The 21073-nt window shown below is 41.8% G+C and overlaps 1 protein-coding gene across 3 annotated transcripts in view; it reads right to left on the reverse strand.

Moving 5' to 3' along the window:
- PRR5 (proline rich 5) overlaps window positions 1–21073 on the reverse strand; it is a 106069-nt gene that overhangs the window by 37424 nt on the left and 47572 nt on the right. For all 3 annotated transcript variants that reach the window (XM_014940162.1, XM_014940161.1, XM_014940163.1), the window contains 4 exons: window positions 14302–14382; window positions 7183–7231; window positions 6449–6506; window positions 1021–1112 (listed from right to left, as the gene is read on the reverse strand). In XM_014940162.1, the coding sequence (XP_014795648.1) occupies window positions 1021–1112; window positions 6449–6506; window positions 7183–7231; window positions 14302–14382 (280 nt within the window). The remainder of the gene's footprint in view (window positions 1–1020; window positions 1113–6448; window positions 6507–7182; window positions 7232–14301; window positions 14383–21073) is intronic.

The following is a 21073-nucleotide window of genomic DNA, read 5'->3' on the forward strand; positions in this document are numbered from 1 at the left end:
GATCTGGTCAAGTCACTATGGAAAACCAGGTTGAGAGTCCACCTATGTATCTAGGTTATCAAATGCCTTGGATGCACTTCAAAATATGTTTTTAATACCGTATTATGTCTATTATTTGAAAGTTTCTACTGGTAAGACACAAGTCAATGCGTGAAGTAGAGCTGGAAGTTTTTACAGCTCTTCTCCTTCAGAATCAAATTCTGTGTAAAGTTGCAGCTTCCCATTGGATTCAGATTTCATGCCTGTAATTAACTGCAGATGCAAATGGTAATATTGATAACATTCGGACAATCATTTTAGGCATGAAGTCCCACTTGGAAAAATGGGAGAAAGCTTCCAAAGTTTCCCCAAATATGTTTAGGCACCAAACTCCCACTAAAATCTATAGGTATCTAAGAGCAACTCCAGAAAGTCACATATACCTATCTGCTGCAGATTTCCTTGGGACTTAAGTGATAAACAACTCTGTGGCCATCATTAAGTTAGAAAAGTGAGCCTCATCCAAATCAGATCAAGTACCTATGGTGGATCTAAAATTAATGGAGTCAAATGCTGTGCCCATGTAAACTGGTCTAACTTCATGGAATATTACTGTTCATTTATAGTAGCACACAACTTGACCTCCACCTTTTCAAGAGTGGAGATACTTCAGAGATGAATTCACATTGCAGAGAAGGAAATGTGTATATCTAAGTCAACACAACTCCACTTATTTCAGTGCGTGCATATTTCAGTTTACTATTCATAACCTTTTTTAACTTTTAGTGTGAGTTTAGCGTGACAGGACTAACCATCCTCCCTGTACTCTGCTCCTGCTTTCAAAGTTCCCCTTCATCTTTTTCACCCAAGCACTTCAAACCGCTGTTTGCATAAGTAACTTATTTGCATGACATGAACATGCTGCACTGGGAGGTTGGCCCAAGGAGAGAGAGTTAAGGATTGCATCAATCTGTTGATGAACCAGTAAAGTTGCTTTTTCCAGTTTTTCAAGATTCTATGGTAACAAGAGTAATTTTTCACCTGCACAGGATAGAAAATAGCCTGAAGCATGGGCAGGACATCACTGAAGAAAAAATCCCAAGTTTCAGCTAAGGTATCCAGTAGTTTCTGCCCTGCAAAAACACAAAACAAACTAGTGAACTGTTTAGGCTGTAACCAGCTAACTGCAAAGACTAAAACACACAGGAAACAACAGCGATGAATCATACAAACAGCTACTATTAGTCGTATAGAATTAGTATTCCTTTCACTGCATTGGATCACCCAGTATTTGTCTCTTTTCAGATGACACATCTGATGCTCTTAAGCAAACTCAGAGACTTTGAGGTTAAAGCTTACTCAGAAAAACCCCGTCAAGAATAAAGAGTAATAGCTCAGATTACCTCCTCCTCTTCTTGCAGTAATACCTACTGGACAAGACTGCAGAGGAGAGCAATAGGAGGACACAGCAGATTAAATGTGGAAACATTCCTGCAAGAAATATCTCCTCCCCTGTCATGTTCCTCTCTGCCCTCTGAGCTGTAAGGCAGCGGGGCAGTGTGCTCTATAGAGATCCTCCACAAAGCGTCCCCCTCAGACTGATCCCTTAGCTTCTCTGGATCTCCACTTACATAGAAAATTTCACCCAAGACCTACTGAAAAAGAGAATGGTGTTGTGGCTCTACTTTTTACTGTTAACTTTCAAAAGATGCAGTCAAAACCTGCTATGACGTGAGTTCCCCACGGTCCTCACAGATAGGAGGACCTCCCTCTCTATTCCCTCTCCAGCTCCAGCCACCTGGAAGCTTCCTCAGCGGAGATCGGAGAAGCTCTCACCAGGGTCTATGACCAAGTTAGGAATGGAGCTCCTCGCAGAACATTTCATAAAATATGGAGGCAAATGCAGGAGCCGAGATCTACGGGAGAGGAAGTCTGGCTTGATAGCTGGATGCTGTCTTCAAATCCCTGTTCCGCAAAATGGTCTGCATGACCTTGGGCAAGCTCTTTAGCATCCCTGTGTTCCTAACCCAACTGTGAAGGAAGAGCAATACCACTACACTTCCACCAGCAAGTATTATGGAGATAAATACACCGATGATTATGAGGCATTCAGACGAGACAATATGACTTATCAGGAAGCAAATTCAATCCCAATCAATCAATACTACTATTGGTGGCGGAATCAGATACTATTCTTAATATTGGTATTACAGCATTACTTAGGGACCCCACCAGGGAGCATTTTGCCCAGAATTACACACAAAGAAACTCTGCATGAAAGCATCTACACTGCAAGTTAGCCAAGTGCCAATCTTAATTATGGGACACTTGATCTCCCTGTATTTTTGCGCACATGACAAATAGCACCAGCTCTTGCCCATCTGCAACTCCTGAATTATTCCTGGGTTGATGACTTTAAGTGCTTTCAGTGACAAGTGTAGATGATCACGCTATACTGCAGCTGCTGGCTTGTGAACCGTGCCAAGGTCTTTGTTTCTGCACTACCAGGCAGGAGTTCTCGCTGTCCTACACGCTGGTGCATGAGACTGAAAAGGGTGTTCTCAGTTTCAATTTAAAAAAAAAAAATTATCTGGCATTGGTTCCAGTGAAACTCAGCAGGGAAACAGGTCAAAAATTCCTAGCAGCTGTAGCAGTAATAATAATAATAATAATAATAATAATGATAATAAAAAATATTGCTGCATTATAACCTCCATATACTACTGTCTGAAACGCTACTGTTTCAAATATATAAACCCTATCATGAAGGAGAAGCCCAACCACTTCCTTGAGGGCAGAGTTTTAAAAAGTTAAATACGTTAATTGCCCACAAGTCGAGGTTAAGTGGAAACTCAGCCCTTACAAATGTGGTTCCAGATGTGGGTGCTGAACATTGGTCCTTTTCAAATCTTGAGGCTAGAATTACATGAAGTCAAATCCCCCTGTTGAGATAAACGTGCCTTTACTGTCACACAGTCATCTTGCGGGCAGCTTGGTTTGTGAAGTGATGGATTTCTGTACACCAGCTCAGACAGGCTGCAGAGTTAACTGCAGGCCTTTTACTGGGGGCTGTGGACGAATTCCTACAGTTTGTTGATGATGAGCATCTCTCACATGGAGGAACGTGACTTCTGTGTCCTTTCAATAATATGTTTGTTTTACTGTCAGGCAAAGATCCCTGTACTTACCATAAGTATTTGCCAGATTCCAGGTAGCTGGGTTACTCTAAATGATGCTCATTTTAAGGAAGCACAATATATGATTTTGATTTTGTATGACATAAAAATACATATAGTATTTTTCTCAGTGCTTCTAGAAATTAATTGATACTACTGAAAGAAATAGAAGAATAAAAAAATCATCTTTTCAAAACCTGCTGCCAGACAAAAACCCTCCAAAGTGTGCTCTGAAGTGATCTTTTTTCTCTTCAACTTCAACACCAGCTGAATAGGAAAACTCAAGCTGTGGGATGCAGGACAAGCTAAGATTTGAGGGCAGGACTGCTGCTGCTGCTGCAGACCCAGGAAGGGAGCCTTGCTCAGAATGGAAGCTCCCAAGATTTCCGTGCTCCCAACTTTGTCTCAGGTGTTTTGGGAGCCACGGGGTCACTGACTACAGTATGGACTGTGGGATCCTGCTGCCTCTGCTGCCAGAAAACCCAAATTCCAGCCTTGAAAACTCGCTAATAATAATAATAATAATAATAATAATGATAATAAAAAATATTGCTGCATTATAACCTCCATATACTACTGTCTGAAACGCTACTGTTTCAAATATATAAACCCTATCATGAAGGAGAAGCCCAACCACTTCCTTGAGGGCAGAGTTTTAAAAAGTTAAATACGTTAATTGCCCACAAGTCGAGGTTAAGTGGAAACTCAGCCCTTACAAATGTGGTTCCAGATGTGGGTGCTGAACATTGGTCCTTTTCAAATCTTGAGGCTAGAATTACATGAAGTCAAATCCCCCTGTTGAGATAAACGTGCCTTTACTGTCACACAGTCATCTTGCGGGCAGCTTGGTTTGTGAAGTGATGGATTTCTGTACACCAGCTCAGACAGGCTGCAGAGTTAACTGCAGGCCTTTTACTGGGGGCTGTGGACAAATTCCTACAGTTTGTTGATGATGAGCATCTCTCACATGGAGGAACGTGACTTCTGTGTCCTTTCAATAATATGTTTGTTTTACTGTCAGGCAAAGATCCCTGTATTTACCATAAGTATTTGCCAGATTCCAGGTAGCTGGGTTACTCTAAATGATGCTCATTTTAATGAAGCACAATATATGATTTTGATTTTGTATGACATAAAAATACATATAGTATTTTTCTCAGTGCTTCTAGAAATTAATTGATACTACTGAAAGAAATAGAAGAATAAAAAAATCATCTTTTCAAAACCTGCTGCCAGACAAAAACCCTCCAAAGTGTGCTCTGAAGTGATCTTTTTTCTCTTCAACTTCAACACCAGCTGAATAGGAAAACTCAAGCTGTGGGATGCAGGACAAGCTAAGATTTGAGGGCAGGACTGCTGCTGCTGCTGCAGACCCAGGAAGGGAGCCTTGCTCAGAATGGAAGCTCCCAAGATTTCCGTGCTCCCAACTTTGTCTCAGGTGTTTTGGGAGCCACGGGGTCACTGACTACAGTATGGACTGTGGGATCCTGCTGCCTCTGCTGCCAGAAAACCCAAATTCCAGCCTTGAAAACTCGCATCCATCAGCAGGCAAGCTGACAGAAAGCTTGTAGGAAGTCTTTCAGAAAGACCTCTGCCTCTGAATGAGCTCCTTAAATTACAGCTACCCTCCTGAAACTTGCCAGTTTTAGTGAGTTGACATTTCCGAGGAAGGACTTGGAAAAAAAGATGACTGATTTAATTCTCACCTTACCAGCATTTCTGGGGTAACCACAAAATGATACATCACTTTCAAAACCAAAATGAACTTAACAGCCTGCTGAAATTTTGTATTTGCTAAACAAGCTCCTACATTTGCAAGTCATTTAGTGATCTCTCATGTCAATTTTTCATCTCAGCTTTGATCTTAAAGATCAGCGAAAATATTTTTGATTTTCAAGCTAGCAAAACCAGAAGAAAAAGGGGCTGGGCTTTGGTAGGTCTCTGCATCTAATTTGCTAATTTGATACTTAAAAACCAACTTCCTTTGTGATTTATAAAGCAGTTATTGAAGTCTCAAGATCCTTACAGCTCCCCTTGTGCTCTCCAAGCTGTTATTTTATATAACTGAGGAACTGTGTATTCACCTTAGATGAGTCTGGGTACTTTTTGGGGGGTATTTTTTAAATCTGAAATTAATTCTCTTTTTGCGGTGCTCAGGGTTATTGTCTTTTCATCAGAAAAGCTGGGTCCCATAGCATTATCTTAATTTGATGAACTGTACTGTCAGTAATGAAAGGTCACATTTAGGATTTATAGATAGCTGAAACTAATGGAAACAGCTGTCTCCAGGCTACTGCTTAAACAGTATATTTAGACTAAGGGATATGACTGCAACTTTGGAAAAGGAAAGACTCATTTCTCTAAAATTGCCTCAAAAGTCCCCAAAGATCTTCAGACTGTTTACGTGGGCAATAATTCTTGAAGATTTTCTGAAATCATTTCACTCTCTGATGACATCGAGAATTGTTGAATCATTTAGGTTGGAAAAGACCTTTAAGATCATCTCGTCCAACTGAAAACCTAGCACTGCCAAGTCCAGTGCTAAACCATGTCCCTAAGCACCACATCTACATGTCTTCTAAATACCTCTAGGGATGGTGACTCAACCACTTCCCTGGGCAGCCTGTTCCAATGCTTCACAACCCTTTCAGTGAAGAAATTTTTCCTAATATGAAATCTAAACCTCCCCTGGTGCAACTTGTATGCCTACATCTAGGACAAAACAGCATATTTAACAGCACAACTAAGTGCTGCGCAATAGCATAGGACACAAAATGAGGGTGACTGTAAAATGACACATCTGATGGAGGTTATCCTTGATGTTTATTTCCAGAAGGTGACACCTCCAGAAGGTGCAGATAGACAAATGGTGCCTTGACTTTAAAAAAGAGAGACAGTGTCTGACCTCATTTATGTAAGCATGAATCCAGAATAACTCTTAAAACAACCTACAGCATTAAATTATTTTGGACTTAGCCAGACACTTCAACTAACTGGGATCTTAGGGATTAGTTTTTTGTTTATTATATTACCTCACTCTATTTTTTCCACTTTTCTTTAATATTGAACAGGCTAAAGTTACAGGAGAAGGAAGTGTCCATACTGGAGGTAAACTTTTCTTTATTCCCTCACTGCTGCTCTAGGCAATCACCTCTCCTTGATGAAAGCCAATGGGAACACCAAGGCAGGACACAAGAGACTGCAGGAATGAATGGACAGAAACTAATTCTTAGTCCTGGGAAGATACTGGAGAGCATCACAGACACAGACAGCCATGCTAAAATAAAAGTTACCTTCATAAAACCGGATCTTGTCCCTTAGGATCACCATGCCTTTTGTGAGCAGCTGATTCTGTAAATAAAATACAGACTGCCTTTATTCAACTCTGTACTTCCCTACAGACAACGCATTTCACAATTTGTTCATTCTTCACTTTTGACAATACAAGGGGTCTTTGATTTCAATGATCAGTCATCAAAGGCCTCCTCCTGCGTCTGTCTTGCTTAAATCACTTGGGACACTTGTCAAATCATGGTGTAATCACCTACTGCTTTCAGGATACAGCATGTGTTCTGTGTGGTACAAAGTGCTCCTCAAACTCCAAATGGCTGACCCACAGAGCACGTACTCTGTCTTAGAGAAGCAGAAAGACCACTGCTTCAATAGACAGCATGTACTCACTGCTAAATGTCTTTCCTATTAACTATACTACAATGAACTTAAAATGCTTTACTCAGGATCTTAAATTTTAAGTTAAAAGAGCATGTCTGAAGTCTACTGAAAGACAGCAATGTCATACAGAAACATAGTGACTGCACAAATCTATTCCACGTCTTGGGCTTTCACTATCTAACTATATATAAAATCCAAATTTCATTAGTCCATAAAATGACAGAACACAGAGAAGTCAGTGGACGTCTCTGAATGGTTTCAAGGGTCTCCAGATCAACATTTAGAATGTGTGAAATGATTTTACTCAATAGCATATAATGAAATCTGATTTAAATGAAAGAAAACATATGCCTACCTGTAGATATTCAGTGAAAAAGGATCCCAGTTCTGTTTTCAATAATTGCCTGTATTAAAAAGAACAAGAAAAGATCTGTGTAATCAGCAAATCGTATTAACTGTGCACTGCACGGAAAAGGGGAAGTCATTAATAGCAAAATATTTTCATATCAGCACAGAGCCTGTCAATAATATCTAACTACAAATAGAACAAACAGGGTCAACAATACAAAGATTCACAGCCAGCATTTGTGTGTTGAAAAATACCCGCTGTGCTTTTAGATGGCTCAGTTGCACAAATACATATGAAAGGAAATTGAGATTCAACAACAAGAGGATACTTTCAATCCTACATCTAACCCTTCTAAAAATGCTGGAGTTGTTCTCCTGCTCTGCCAAGGCTTCACTGGCTCCTGGCGTTGCAGACGTGGGAGAACTCCTGGTGCTCTCTGCTCATCTGTGCATCTGAGCCAAAAACCAGGCACGTGACTTGGCTGATGAATTCAGAGCCAAATCATCTCTGTCCTCCGTAATGTCAAAAAACCCCTAAGCCATTAGAAAATACTTAGAGAGAAACCCAAAGAAAGATGATATTCTACATTTTTTTTTGAGGGCATGAAACTTGGCCAGTTCTAATTGAAAGGGTCATGATCCTTCTGTAGTTTCATACAGTTTCAGTGAAAAAGCAGGTAGGAATTTACCAGTTTAGCTCTGCCATTCACGATTCCTCTACACTAAATCCTACAACGCAGTCTCAGAGAGCAAACCAAACTCACATGCAAAAAATTTCCCACAAACAACCCTCAAATTGAGAAACTGAATTCAACCCAATCCACAAGCCCAACATTTGTACGCGAATAAAACTCGATACGTTTCCAAAGAGCACTATGTCATTTAAGTCTCACACGTTGGATGCTAAATGTACTTCTCTGCACTCAGGTCACTGTTTAGATGCATAAATGAGAGCTTGGGCCTTATAAAAATGTAGTTCCAGCTGGGTTTTGAGAACATTTGCAAATCTGGCCTGAAAGCCATAAGCTCTTTTGACAACCTGTCCCAGTGTGACAACCTCAGGTCACATGAAATAATGAAGTCAAACTCGACTTAAAATCTAAATGCCCACTTCAGTTAGGGCAATTGTGTAAATCATACACTCGGTAGCATGCTATCATCTATCCCTTTGGGTTATGTCTTTAACTAACAAATAACTAATTAATCAAATTATTTATCTAGTAAACAAATACACATCTGGTTTAAGAAATGCAGCATATCCCTACACTCCATGAAAAAATCTGCAAGAGTTGGATCCGATGTCTTTACCACCACATGTTTCAGCCCAGCCTCTTGGGATCTTCTGAAAGACCAGGGAAAGGAGGAGCAGACCAATCTTTAGGAGGCCAAAATACAGCATCTTATTTATTTATCCTTAAGCACATACCTATGCTGACCTCATACCACCCTGTGGAAACGCTCGAGGCATAAATGAAACAGAAAATAAACAAAAGGAAGGGGGTTTTCAGACGCTCCTAAGCATCGAAATCCTTTTGAGCTAGAAATCTGATCAATTTCAGACAAACTATCTGTGGACAAAAATTTTCAAAGGCAGCTCATAGGCATTTAGCCACAGGTTTCTCCTTGCAATGAATAGCCATTGTATGGTTAGCCCCCTTGGCATGCTTTTGCAACATATGGGAGGGGACAGTCCTTCCAGTGCCCTGAGACTCCATCCTCAATGGTACACACTGAAAAGCCCTTGACAGGGGTTAAAACCCACCTCTCCCAAAGATTTTTAAAGTCTTAAAGCCTTAAGAGTGCATCAATGAGTACAAGGATGCTATAGCCAAATTGTGCCACGCTCACTGAAAATAGGAATTTACTGTCCAAGTGTTGTGACTGTTTTCTGGATCACAAGCAATAGCACTAAAGGTTTTTCCTACTTTGAACATGGACAGAGAAACCATTTTTAAAGTTAAAATAACAAGAAAATTGCAGTTTTGAGTTCTCCTCTGGCAGAGACAATTTATTCCTAGATATCTCTTTATGCCACTGTTTCAAAAAAATACCAATACTTTATGCTGACAGGTTTTGCTTAATTTCCTACCTTCTCCTCAAGCTAGCAGCTCTTTGAAGTCTAGTCCTGGATTCCTCATTGTCTTGAACAGGTGATTTGCAAATACTTTCTCTTTTCATATATTAGGTTTTACTAATAACTCCTGGCATTTAGGGGAGGAAATACAAAATGATCTTCTACTTATCCAATAACTACCCCCGTGATAAAACAAAATCCCACCACATTTCCATTTTTTCAGCTGTGAGTGAACTAAACAACCAGCTTGTAGTTAATTATATGCACTGAACTGCATCACACCAAGCAGCACTATGGCTACATTAGCATCTCTGCTTAAAAGGTGGGAAGAGAACTGACGGCACAATTAATGCATCTTGCTCTTTTAATCCCCAATAATACAGATACTTCACGCTGCTTAATTAATTTCTTGTGAAATAGTGAGGCCCTCAGGCCACATCAGAACACTGGTGTTTGATGTTCTCTGTACCCATATTCATTTAAAAGAGATGCACAACAAAACTAAATCCAAGGCACTGCTTGCAAATTGCTTTCATCCTTTCTAATTTCCTTTAACAAAAATCAGGTAGGTTGCCACCTATCAGATCCTGGATATTTCAAATTACTGAATAATTTTATTTAGATATGTGGACAACACAGGGGAATCCAGGTAAAAATCTGATCATACCTCAAGGAGATCCCTGATCAGATAGGGGACTTCATTTCAAGTGTATCTGATTCTGAAGCTAGTAATTTTGCACTTTTATGAAGCTTGTATATCATTGATATCAGGTCTTCATTGCCTATTTAATGACTTCATAAATTGAGATGATAATATAAATTCACATAAAATATCCAAAAATAGCTCCTGACTTTTTTTGTATCTTCCTGCTGCTGCTTTTTTGGTTCATTTTGAAATTAACTCTTGTAACAGTACCCAGTATAGAAAGTCTAACACTGTATAATATCTGATTTTAACTTTATTAGTTAAATAAAGTTAAGTGAAGCAAGTGGAAACAAGTGATTTTACTGGGTTTGAACCCTTGCTACAAAGGAGGAAATGCCACTAAAATGTGCTTTGTTTGCATTCAACCCGTATCCTGAAACTCAGAAAAGAGGCAGCTATAAATATGTATTAACTTTAATACAGGATATCCTGCTTCCACTGTGTTTCCCTTTCCTTCTTTTTCTTCCTTGATTTACAAGTGATGTAAATAAACACTGAAATGACATATGGTGCATTAACTGAAAAAGGAAAAAATGCTATATGATTACTAATATCACACACTTGCACCAAAAGAAATACTAAACAGTAAGTATATGCATATAGATTTTTATCACTGACTTTTGAATTAATCCTCTACTAAATCACCTAGTAAGGGCTCTGAAGAAGTAACGTACAGGACATTCACTGGTGATACTCCCAGTTACTGGAGTATCTTCTCCCCACCTTACTGTATATCATTAGCTTTAGCAGCATTATTCAGGAGTTACAGCAATATGAAAGAGACTGGAATCACACACTGGTTTTAGTGGTAATAGGCCTTCTGAGTGCTATGTAACTCCAAATTTAAGGCCACTTACTAATGCCAGAGGAATGCAAGAATGGTGTCAAAAGGCATCGGTGTAAATGGGTGGCAGCTTTTATGAGCCAAACCTAGAAGAAAAGTAAATGGTACTGTACAAATTTGTACCCGCTGATGTTTTCTTAAATAATCAGTGCATACATCATCAGAGTTCAAAGCCTCGAGATGTGTGCTCAGAAAAGGAACTCGTATGTATTTGTTTGCACATACATGACATACAGTAGTTGAATATATGAGACATTCCTGAGTCAAAACGATGGCGTGCAAATATTGCGGGCATAACCTAACTGTTCAAATATTTACACTTGGTCTGTGAGTCAACTTGGATATTCAAGCTTTAATTGCAAAAACTATCCCAGAATCTGCTCTAACTTAAGTGGTAAAATAAAATAACTTCTTTTACTGTCCTGTAACTGTTGAAAAAATTTACTGATACTAGTCTTTTACCTGAATGCCCAGTGGAAATAAGGCTATTTGTTTCTTTTTAATTATGGACTTGTGGGGAAAATGCATCTAAACCAATCATAAGGCAAATAAACACTCATTCCACTTTTGAGGTCATGTTTATGAATCAGATATTTTTGCATTCAAAAATAACATTAACCCCCAAAAAGTTATTTTTTAACTAAATAACAATAGTAGTAAGCCAAATATTTCTGGTATGGGTCAAATCAGTAATTTCTTAGATAGGTTTTGAGCTGAAGTGAGGCAAAAGAGCTTTGGTGGCAAACAGTCAGGAGGCCCTAAAATGTTACTGACTGTGGTCAGCAGTAAAATGAAGCCAACAGCAGGAGTGCAGTAGCTTCTGGGAAGAGGCTGGACGTGTTTAAAAAACCACCACCACCATATTCTCCTCTAGAGACAGATCTTTTGGCTGTTGTGTCCTCTTTGCCCACTTGCAGTTTTCTCATCCTAGATTTTTTTTTCGACGGGTGAAGCAAGCGGGACACACATGAGAAGCTTCACAAAAGCAAACTCAAGAGTTGTCACCGAGAGGATGGACAGCTCTTGGTAATCAATCAGAAGGCTGTTCAGACCTAAGTCAGAGGCCAGAGGGAGCAACCTCAGAGCAGCAGTAGGCAAGCACCAGCCTCGAAAGCCAAACGCTCGCTCATCCCATGAGAATTAGAATCATAGAATCATGGAATCATAGAATGGTTTGGGTTGGAAGGGACCTTAAGGATCATCTGGTTCCAACCCCCCTGCCATGGGCAGGGACACCTCCCACCAGACCAGGTTGCTCAAATAGCCATCCAGCCTGGCCTTGAACACCTCCAGTGATGGGGCATCCACGACCTCCCTGGGCAACCTGTTCCAGTGTCTCACCACCCTCACTGTAAAGAATTTCTTCCTAGTATCTAACCTAAATCTCCCCTCCACCAGCTTAAAACCATTGCCCCTTGTCCTGTCGCTACTCTTCTTTGTAAAGAGTCCCTCTCCGGCTCTTCTGTAGGCTCCCTTCAGGTAATGAAAGGCCGTTATAAGGTCTCATTGGAGCCTTCTCTTCTCCAGGCTGAACAACCCCAGCTCTCTCAGCCTGTCCTCATAGCAGAGGTGCTCCAGCCCTCTGATCATCCTCGTGGCCCTCCGCTGGACCCGTTCCAACAGATCCAATTATGCTGCTGCTGCCTCCTTTACAACAGCAGCTTTCTAGCTAGGTCTAGATTTCACAATATGTTGTCCATCAGCTCAGGTGTGAGTCACCAGGTGTTGTTCTCCCCCAGGCAGAGCAAAACTAAGCAATCAGCCGAGATAACAACAAAGCAGCGTTATCCTTACCCTAACAAAAAGAAATGGGCCTATCATGCCGCAGGAAAGCCCATCATAAAACGGAAAAAAAAAAACATCAGTCTATTTGTAGTCAGCTTGCCTGTTCAGCTGTCTGGGATGTTGCAATAATTCAACACAACTATATTAGCAAGCATCATCATGCTGTGGGGTTTTTCCCAGGTAAATGAAAGCAAAATCTGGGCACAATTCACCAAATAACATCTATCCATCTATCTTTTATTTGTTGGTTCACACAAGATTGAATTTGTCTCTGTCACATCAGCAGATTAATTTTTTCTCTTCTGTCCCTCATCTACAGACAAGCACCCTGAGGCAAATGCATTGGGCCAGGAAATCTTAGCCCAGAACTACCATTTTTTGTCATTCAGATAAAGCTGAAGAATCCTAACTGCACTTACAGTAATAATGATCAACCATTATTCCAATAACTAACTCAAAATGATTGATGGATCATGCTAACTGACAGCCATCCTAGAAAAGCTATTCTTTGTATGTCATTTTCTCCCCAGAGAAGTAAGAAACAACTGGAGGATAAGTGTCTTCTAATTTCAAAAAGAAAGAGAGAGAGGGGAAAAAGAGAAATTACAGGTCAACTGTCATTTGCCTGGACTTCTCTGAAGATATTCACACAATTAATGGACATAGCCTGGGCCAGCTATCCCAGACTTGGAACCTGACAGGGGCAGATAATCCCAGAATATCTGGATATCCTGTGGATTTCGTCAGACTCCAGTGCCCAGATAGAGTGGGAATAAGCAGTGAAGGAAAGGGACTCACTGAATCTCTTCTCTGAAGACAGCCAGGGAATGTAATAAGCTGTCTGTCTTTTGTAAATGCACCTTCTTTTCCATCGTTTATTCTTCAAAGTGTTGGGACAAGTTTCTAAAAGGAAATCCACCACCTTGCCCTTGAGAGAGGGTTTAGTAAGTAATAGTAAGTACTAGAAAGAGTAGTAAAGTGCTGTAAATCCAGGTATCAGCTTGTATCTTGGTAAACTTTTCTTTGCAACTATAACTTAAATAACTCAAATGGTAGGATTTTTAACCTTTTTTAAAAAAAAAAAAAAAAAGAGTTCCCGTTATACATCTTACTGGTTTATATTTAGTCTGTTGCAAACAGTATCATCTCAGTATGAGACAGAAATAGGAACCTTAAACTGCGTTACCCTGGTCATTGTGCTCACAAGACAGCTCTGTAACATCTACAGCATATTCGTCCTGCGTGGAAGTTGAAGCTAGATGTAAGGGACCACCAGGCAGGACATCTTTCCACGTTGCACTGAGCGCATGGAGGCTTTACATCCTCCATGGATACAAGGGAAGCACCTCACAGCTAGGCCTGGCACCTATGGAAAGGCCAGCAGCGTTGCAGTGTATAGGGCTGCAGTACTACAAGGGTCCAGGTTCTCCCTTCCTTAGTTTCAATCCAGTACCTCAGGACAGGCTCTGAAATAATCCCATCTTCCTCATGGCTGAATACCTCCCGTGCAGAAGGAGAAAGCCAGCCCTCGCCACCCAGTGAGGTGTTGACACACATCTGACCAAAGCCAAACAGACTGTACTGGTTGAAAATACCACTGGGAGAAAAAAAACCAAAAACCTGTAATACTGCTGTGGAAACTTCCAAGTGCAAGGGCTAGCAAACAGTACTTGTGCATGCTGGCTACCAACACCTTGCGTAGAGTCGCGTCTCTTACCTGACTCCTTCATTGAGGTTGTAAAGTTCATGGTCCGGGAGACCCTTACGCTGGAACACCGCTATTACTCCATTGTGGATACTGAAAGAGGACAGTAGGGAGTTATAAGCACCTGATCACATTTTGGAAGGCTATCACTTCCACAATAAGCCTAACATCTCTGCCTAGACACTGCAGGACCTTTTTTTAAAAGACATAGATGACTGCTGGTACCCCATCTCACATACCTTAAAGGGAATTACGCTCTAGAAAATAGATAACATCTTTGAAAATCAGTTCTTTTTGCTACATTCCAACTCAGTAACTTCAACAGATGCACATCTGAAATCAGTATTTTCAGAAAACTTAGGCTTACACAGTTCAGGTATTTAAAGTATATTAAATATAACTTGCAATAGACTCATATAAAGTATATTTGAAGCATTTTTAGATATATTTTTGTCTCTATAGCTCACCATGGAGAAAATGTATGATATTCCTGGCATTGCTGGCAAACATTTGGCTGAGCTATGGTTACTTTGCTTTCTTTATCAACAAATCAGCATTTATCCAGGCTGGACACTATACCTGAAGTTTAACCCACAAATATAGCATCTCTTTACTAGACTGGAATCCCAAGAATGGTTAGTTCTTTAATTGAAGCAACACCAACAAAAAAGAAACACTGGCTGATTATGAATTTTAAGTCAATTGAACCAATCTCTCATTCACTGTCAAAAATGAAACAACAGAAAAGGGGCAACTGCTTACAAAGACTGTTTCCTATTACCACTTTTTTTTACTTCTCAAAGATTTACACTCTTGCTCCAGCTAAAGGAAAACCAAGGCTGCTCTGACAGAACAACAGGTCTAGAGTTTCTGAGGTGGACAGTGAGAGAGGCAGCGATGCACTCACCATGGGCCAACCATCTGTCCTACAAAAATGTTCCCTTTTCGTTTTCAATGCCATTTGTAACTGTTCTGCAAGCAGATGTTGCTTAGAGGTGGTGCCTTTCTGCAGCAATCAAACGCAACCAAAGACAGGGCTGAGACCACAAAATTCTCTCACTCAACAGAAAGTCTCATATCCAACACAGTCCGTCCCTGGGGCATACGACCACCAGCCCCAAAAAGTCTAGGATGCTGAATGACAAAAACCTGCCAGGTACTGCAGGAACCTGGCAATCCACGTGCTTAGCAGGGATGCTTACCAGTCCCATAAACTTAACAAGACCGCACCTCAAAGGGTTACAGAAATGAGTGTGTGCTTCAATATGAAGCTCTGAAATGCTCCTGAAATACACCTCACACAATTAGTGTGATGACACATCAGCCTAAATCACTGAGCTTCGGTCTGAGGACAAAGGTAAAGAAATGCCAGTGGAAGGTGAGACCAAACCTGTTTCAGCATTAGTGGAAGGGAGTAGAAGTCTCCCTCCCCTTCCCCAAGCCAGTGCCACCTTTTATAGCCTCACAGCTTTGACTTCAAAAGGAAAGCACACTCACATGGCCCCTCTGTCTGTCAGCTCATCCTCACTTCTGCACTCTTGGAACTGCTTGGCAACTTCTACCACATTTAACTACGGAGCAAAAGCCCCCCAACCTTAAGGTCTTTTAGGTTTCAGCTGGAGTAGAAGGAGGATCTTTTAATGACCACGAACATACTGCAGGGTGAGCTCAGCCTTTATCCCACACGCACACGGATGCTAACCCACAAGAAAGCAGCCTTTATCAGCTCCCCTGCTCGTACCGCTGCTACTTGGCTTCTACCAATATGACTGCTTTTACTGAAATGACCATTCCCACCGCTGGCAGTGACTGCAGGTTATCTCATTTCTGAATGGAACTGTTACCTCAGTTACCCCACATGTCAAATAAAGATGATGACAGTGATCACTAAAGGGTTCTTAAAAATACATTTATGAAAATAATAACAGAAGCAGTGAGTGTGATTATCAATAGCAGTATTACATCCCATCATTTTCTTCTTTCACAATCATACTGACTGCCAAGGGAAAATACAGATTTTTGTGGCGTTTGGCATTTCCTATTCAATGTTGCGCCCCAGAAGGGGAGATAACATCTTAAGACGTATTACAAAAAACACAGGGGAGAAGTCTTCCTGCTCTGCACCATCTCCCTGAGTGTCTCTCCTTCTGCACGCCACCTCCCAGCCTGTACTCAGCAGGAGCAAGGAACAGTAACAACCAGCCTCAAGGATACTCAGGAGGTGTATTTAGAGGTCGCTGACTTGAATCTCACCTCTAGAACGTCTACTGAAAAGATTTTTTCCAAGAATGAGAAGCTACAGCATGCACATCCCTCCCGGGGATCTAATTTTACCAGTGATGCTGCAACATCATTTTTCAGAGCTTTGCAGCTGACCTCCCCCTGCTCACACTGTGCCAGAGTCTGGTGCAATGGAGCAGCAACCAGCTTCGGAGCTCTGGAAAGCAAAACCAGCACCAGATATGTCCATCCTGGAGGTACCAGGATCTGGGGTTGCCCTGTCTTGAGAAGAAGAGCTAAAGGTCATATCTGTTTCATAAAGTCTCCAAAGGGAGGAAGCCTGGTTCCTACTGGCGGACAAGCTTGGTGGGCTGAGGACCAGATCCAGCCACATGTGGCTGCTGCCAGCACGCCAGGTGGCAGGGGAGTGTGAGTGGGGACCTCAGGGACCCACACTACATCTTCCCAGGTCCATGGTAAGACAACCCCTTTGAGTACTTGCTGGGAGCAGAGGAAGGGGCTGGAAGGTAACCATGATGCTATTCACTGAGAGACTGGAAGCGCAGGCATGCAACAACGCTGAACAGCCAAGAGACACACTGTTAGAAAAGCTCAACCACGTTCACCTGTGGGAAAAGGAAATTAAAAGTGAAGCAGGTGAAGGATATGACCTGCTGTGGAGAAATGCACAAGCAGATCAAAATAGGAATCGTTATCCTCTTCTCTCTTTTGCTCCTTTGACGATGTTTTCAAGGCCTTAAGCACTCCCCCCCCCACGGTGGTCCCTCTCTCCCCCCTACACAGACATAGACTCACGATCTAACCCAGCTTATTTTGGCTGGCTCAAACAGACACACTCAATTTACGATTATTTGAAAATTGGCAGCTAAATGTCTCTGATATACAGTGAAGCGACTTGGGTATTTTAATATTATGAGTAATATGTGAAGTACGATTAATGTAGTGAATAAAACAAGCAGTCTTTACACGCTCTTCTGATTCGGAAATGAACTTTGCAGTGTTCCCTGCCAGCCTTCTGCAGAGAAGAATGACTAAATATTTCTCATAGAAGCCAACGTGCTCTCTCTCCTCCTCTCTGGCACTGCTTTCTAATCGAGGGGGAGGTTTCCTCTTTCCAGCTTAACAGGTCCATTATTATTCCTCAAAGAAATAAGAGGGAGCAAGCTTTTTAAGAACTGAGAGGGACAGGTTGTGAGTGTTTTAAGTTATTGCCTGTGTACTAGAACTGCACCGGCATAAAACATCCTCGTGCTGATCTTCTGATCTGTTTGGCATCTCCCTTGTACTGAGGGACGACTTCCTTGTCTGGAAATCGCTTTGTCTTGGCCCCACCACGTTGACCAGCAGCATTTCCTTCCCACCACCGGCAGCAGCGTTTGCCTGCAGGGTGCAGGCACGTCATGCCAGGAGGACCACGGAGATCTGAGCCTCCACACTTGCTCAAGAGGCAAGAAAGAGGAGTTGGAATAACCGGGATGCTATTGGGGGCATAGGTTGGTCTCAGGATAATAAAAAGCTAGCTTAAGTCTTCTTGGTTACCTTCAGCTAATTAAAAAAATGAACCCAACCCTTGCTTAAATCAAAGTAACGCTATGATTTCTATAATGAACGATTGCTTAAAAGGGTTTAGTCAGAATAGTACAACCTTTTGGTATAAAGAAAAACTGAGCTGCTGCTTACACACAGAAGCCCTGCGAGATGCTTGAGGTGGGCGGATCCCCTTCACTTATGTCTGCGACCAGCCTTCACTGAAGCTTAAGTCAATAACGTATATAATTAAACTTATATTTTAGTAGTTAACCTGAATTGGAAATGCTTTGTAAACTCCCTTCTGTAAGTCTTTCACAGCCCGAAAGTTAATAACAGATGCACTCATGTACTGATATTACTCTGAACACCTTCCTTGCAGTCGTTGTGTATGTAAATGTGCGCTCAAGGTGCACTTGAACAAAGCAGCGCAGAGGAGACAAAAAAGAGCCCAAAAGAGCCCAAAGAGGGAACAGAGAAGCATGGCTAAAGCAGGTCGGCTGTAGGAGGGGAAATCAGGATTGGAAAACTGCAGAGGCCAGGTTTTTTGGAGGTGGTTTGCCTTTAGAATGAAGACAAAATGTCAGGTGGCTCCAGCAATTTATTGTACTTCTCTATTCCACAGTGGCCACAGATTGCCAAAAGAAAACTACCTACAACTAAGAAGATGCTCACAGCAACAAAAATCAACCCAGCATGCTAAGAAACTTCACCTTTTTGGAGAGACTACTCATTCTAGATTTGCCCCATCCTCCAGAGGAGGCGCTGGCTCCAGGACTCGCTGTTCAGCTGCCTGAAAACGTGGGGAATGGCAGCTCCAGCACACAGAGCTCAGACCATCCCCACCCCCTGCTTCAGCACGAAGGGATCTGGAAGGTGTAAAGCCCCAGAGCACCAAGCTGGATGCTCGCTGACAGCACTCCCAACCAGCCTAACGCTGTGAGTGCCAAGATGGGGAGGGTGGAGTTTGTTATTCTCATTTTTGCATAATGGAAAGCCACTGCCACTGTGGCTCGATACCACCAAAACACACACTTCCTTTGAGTCGCTAGTTGTGCACCCAGGCACCACTGCCTTTGGTGGGTGGGAGGCTGGCTCTCCCCTGTACCAGAAGTACCACCCACCCCTGTTCTTTCATTGATGTTTTTAACAAGCCAAGAAGGAAAAACCATTGCAATTAAAACACTGGTTTCTGCCAGGGCGGAATCACTTTGTCCGCAGAGTTGAGGAACAACAGTGAAGTTTGGCTCACAAGTCTCCGTCTGAATCTTGATGTCCTGCTTGCTTCGACCATGGCCATGGCCCTCCCAGCTTGGCGTTTCCTGGCGTAGCAGGTGGAGCAACTCACGTTTTCATTTGTGCACAGCACACAGGTAATCATGGTTCTCTAAAGCAGTCACCACCTTCACATGCAAACAGCACGGGTGAACATACCGCTGCATTTTTATTTAGTGTTTGCAAATTCTCCCCTTTCCAGAGCTCCAGGTGAAGTCCATCAGCAAAAACAATGCTGTGTGAATAACCACATCCTGGGAGTACTGGCTAAAGACAACATTTTCATTTTAAAAAGGGACTAAGTGACTTAGGCTCATTTTCTCTGGACAGTTACAAGAATAGCTAGTTAACAATAATTAACTGGATGTACTTGCATCAAAACCTCCTTGAAGACACCTTTGCTCCAGACTAAAACCTCATTTTTCTGAATTAGCTTAATCCAATTGGGAAGAGTCCTTTTTTCAGCACAGCTTCAGTCCAGCTGCAAATCCACAGGCTTTGCATGAGCCCGTGACCCTTTGAAAATAAGCTTGGAGCTGCTACTTCACTTACATTTCTGAAATTTCTACCCAAGGTAAAGCAATCTGCAAAGAGGGATAGGCTCCAATTACGCACTGGATCATACAAGCGAAAATAAGTTGGGCTGCAGAACTCCATCTTCAAAGAGTTTGAGAGGCATTACCTCACAAACTCCAGTAACTATAAACACTACTCTTACGTAGGGAGAAGTTGAGACAGACAGGTGAAGGGACTTCCCTGAGGTGTTACCAAGAGTTAATATCTCTGCAGAGTGCAGGACTACGGAGATTTTGGCTTCCAATTATACATACCTGCATTCAAGCAAGTATAAATATGTCTAGAGGGCTATGGGGAGGAGCAATTCTCCACCACTTTCTATTCCTGTGGTCAAGGCTGGCATGTGTCCCATGGTGCAGTGGTGGCTTAACCAGCTGGGGAGTCCACCTCCTGTATCTCATCCCCACCCCACAACTTGGCTCTCCCTGTCCTCTGTGCACACACATGGCCTAAAGTTCCAAAGAGGGTTCCAATTAAAGGGTCATGAAAAAAAAGCTGATCCTCGAGACAGTGGAACTGTTTTAAAATATTTCTAAATAAACACATAATATTGGAAAAAAGAAATTTTCTGAGTAGATGTAGTAGATAAATATGTTGGTCTGGAATGTTTCCTCCATTAGAAAAGCCTCACTGTGATCTGAAAAAACATTCATTTTTAATTAGAAGATGACATATGGTTCCCATGACTGTAAAAATTACTTTACAGCAAGTTACTGTGCTTATTACAAATCTGTAAACATTAGCCCAAACCATAAAAATCCTTCTGATTCTGTACATCTCCTTGGATTTACTGCTGATCCCACCAATGTCACAGGCACCTCATCTGTTTTCTTTGCCTTTTCTTTGCTATCTCCTACTCTTTCACGTTTCCATGAATTTTCCCCATTTTTTCAAACCAAAGAGGATCTCGGAGTGTTTGACTAGAGGCTTTCCCACAGCACAGCTCAGTATCAGGTCCTGATTAGGCAGTCTGTGCCAGCTCAGTCAGAATGAAAACCTCGCAATGGATTTTATTTGCCCTGAGAGCCTCCCCCGTGCTCCCCCCTGCCCAAGCTTGCAAGCTCAAGATTAAAAACCCTGGTTTTCTCAGTCCAATTGGTTTAGTCAGCATTCAGCTCTCATTTTTTGCCTGAAGCAGAAAAGGGGGGGGGGGGGGGGGGGGGGG

This window comes from Calidris pugnax, unplaced genomic scaffold, assembly GCF_001431845.1.
Source record: "Calidris pugnax isolate Ruff unplaced genomic scaffold, ASM143184v1 scaffold36, whole genome shotgun sequence".
Lineage (NCBI taxonomy): Eukaryota > Metazoa > Chordata > Aves > Charadriiformes > Scolopacidae > Calidris > Calidris pugnax.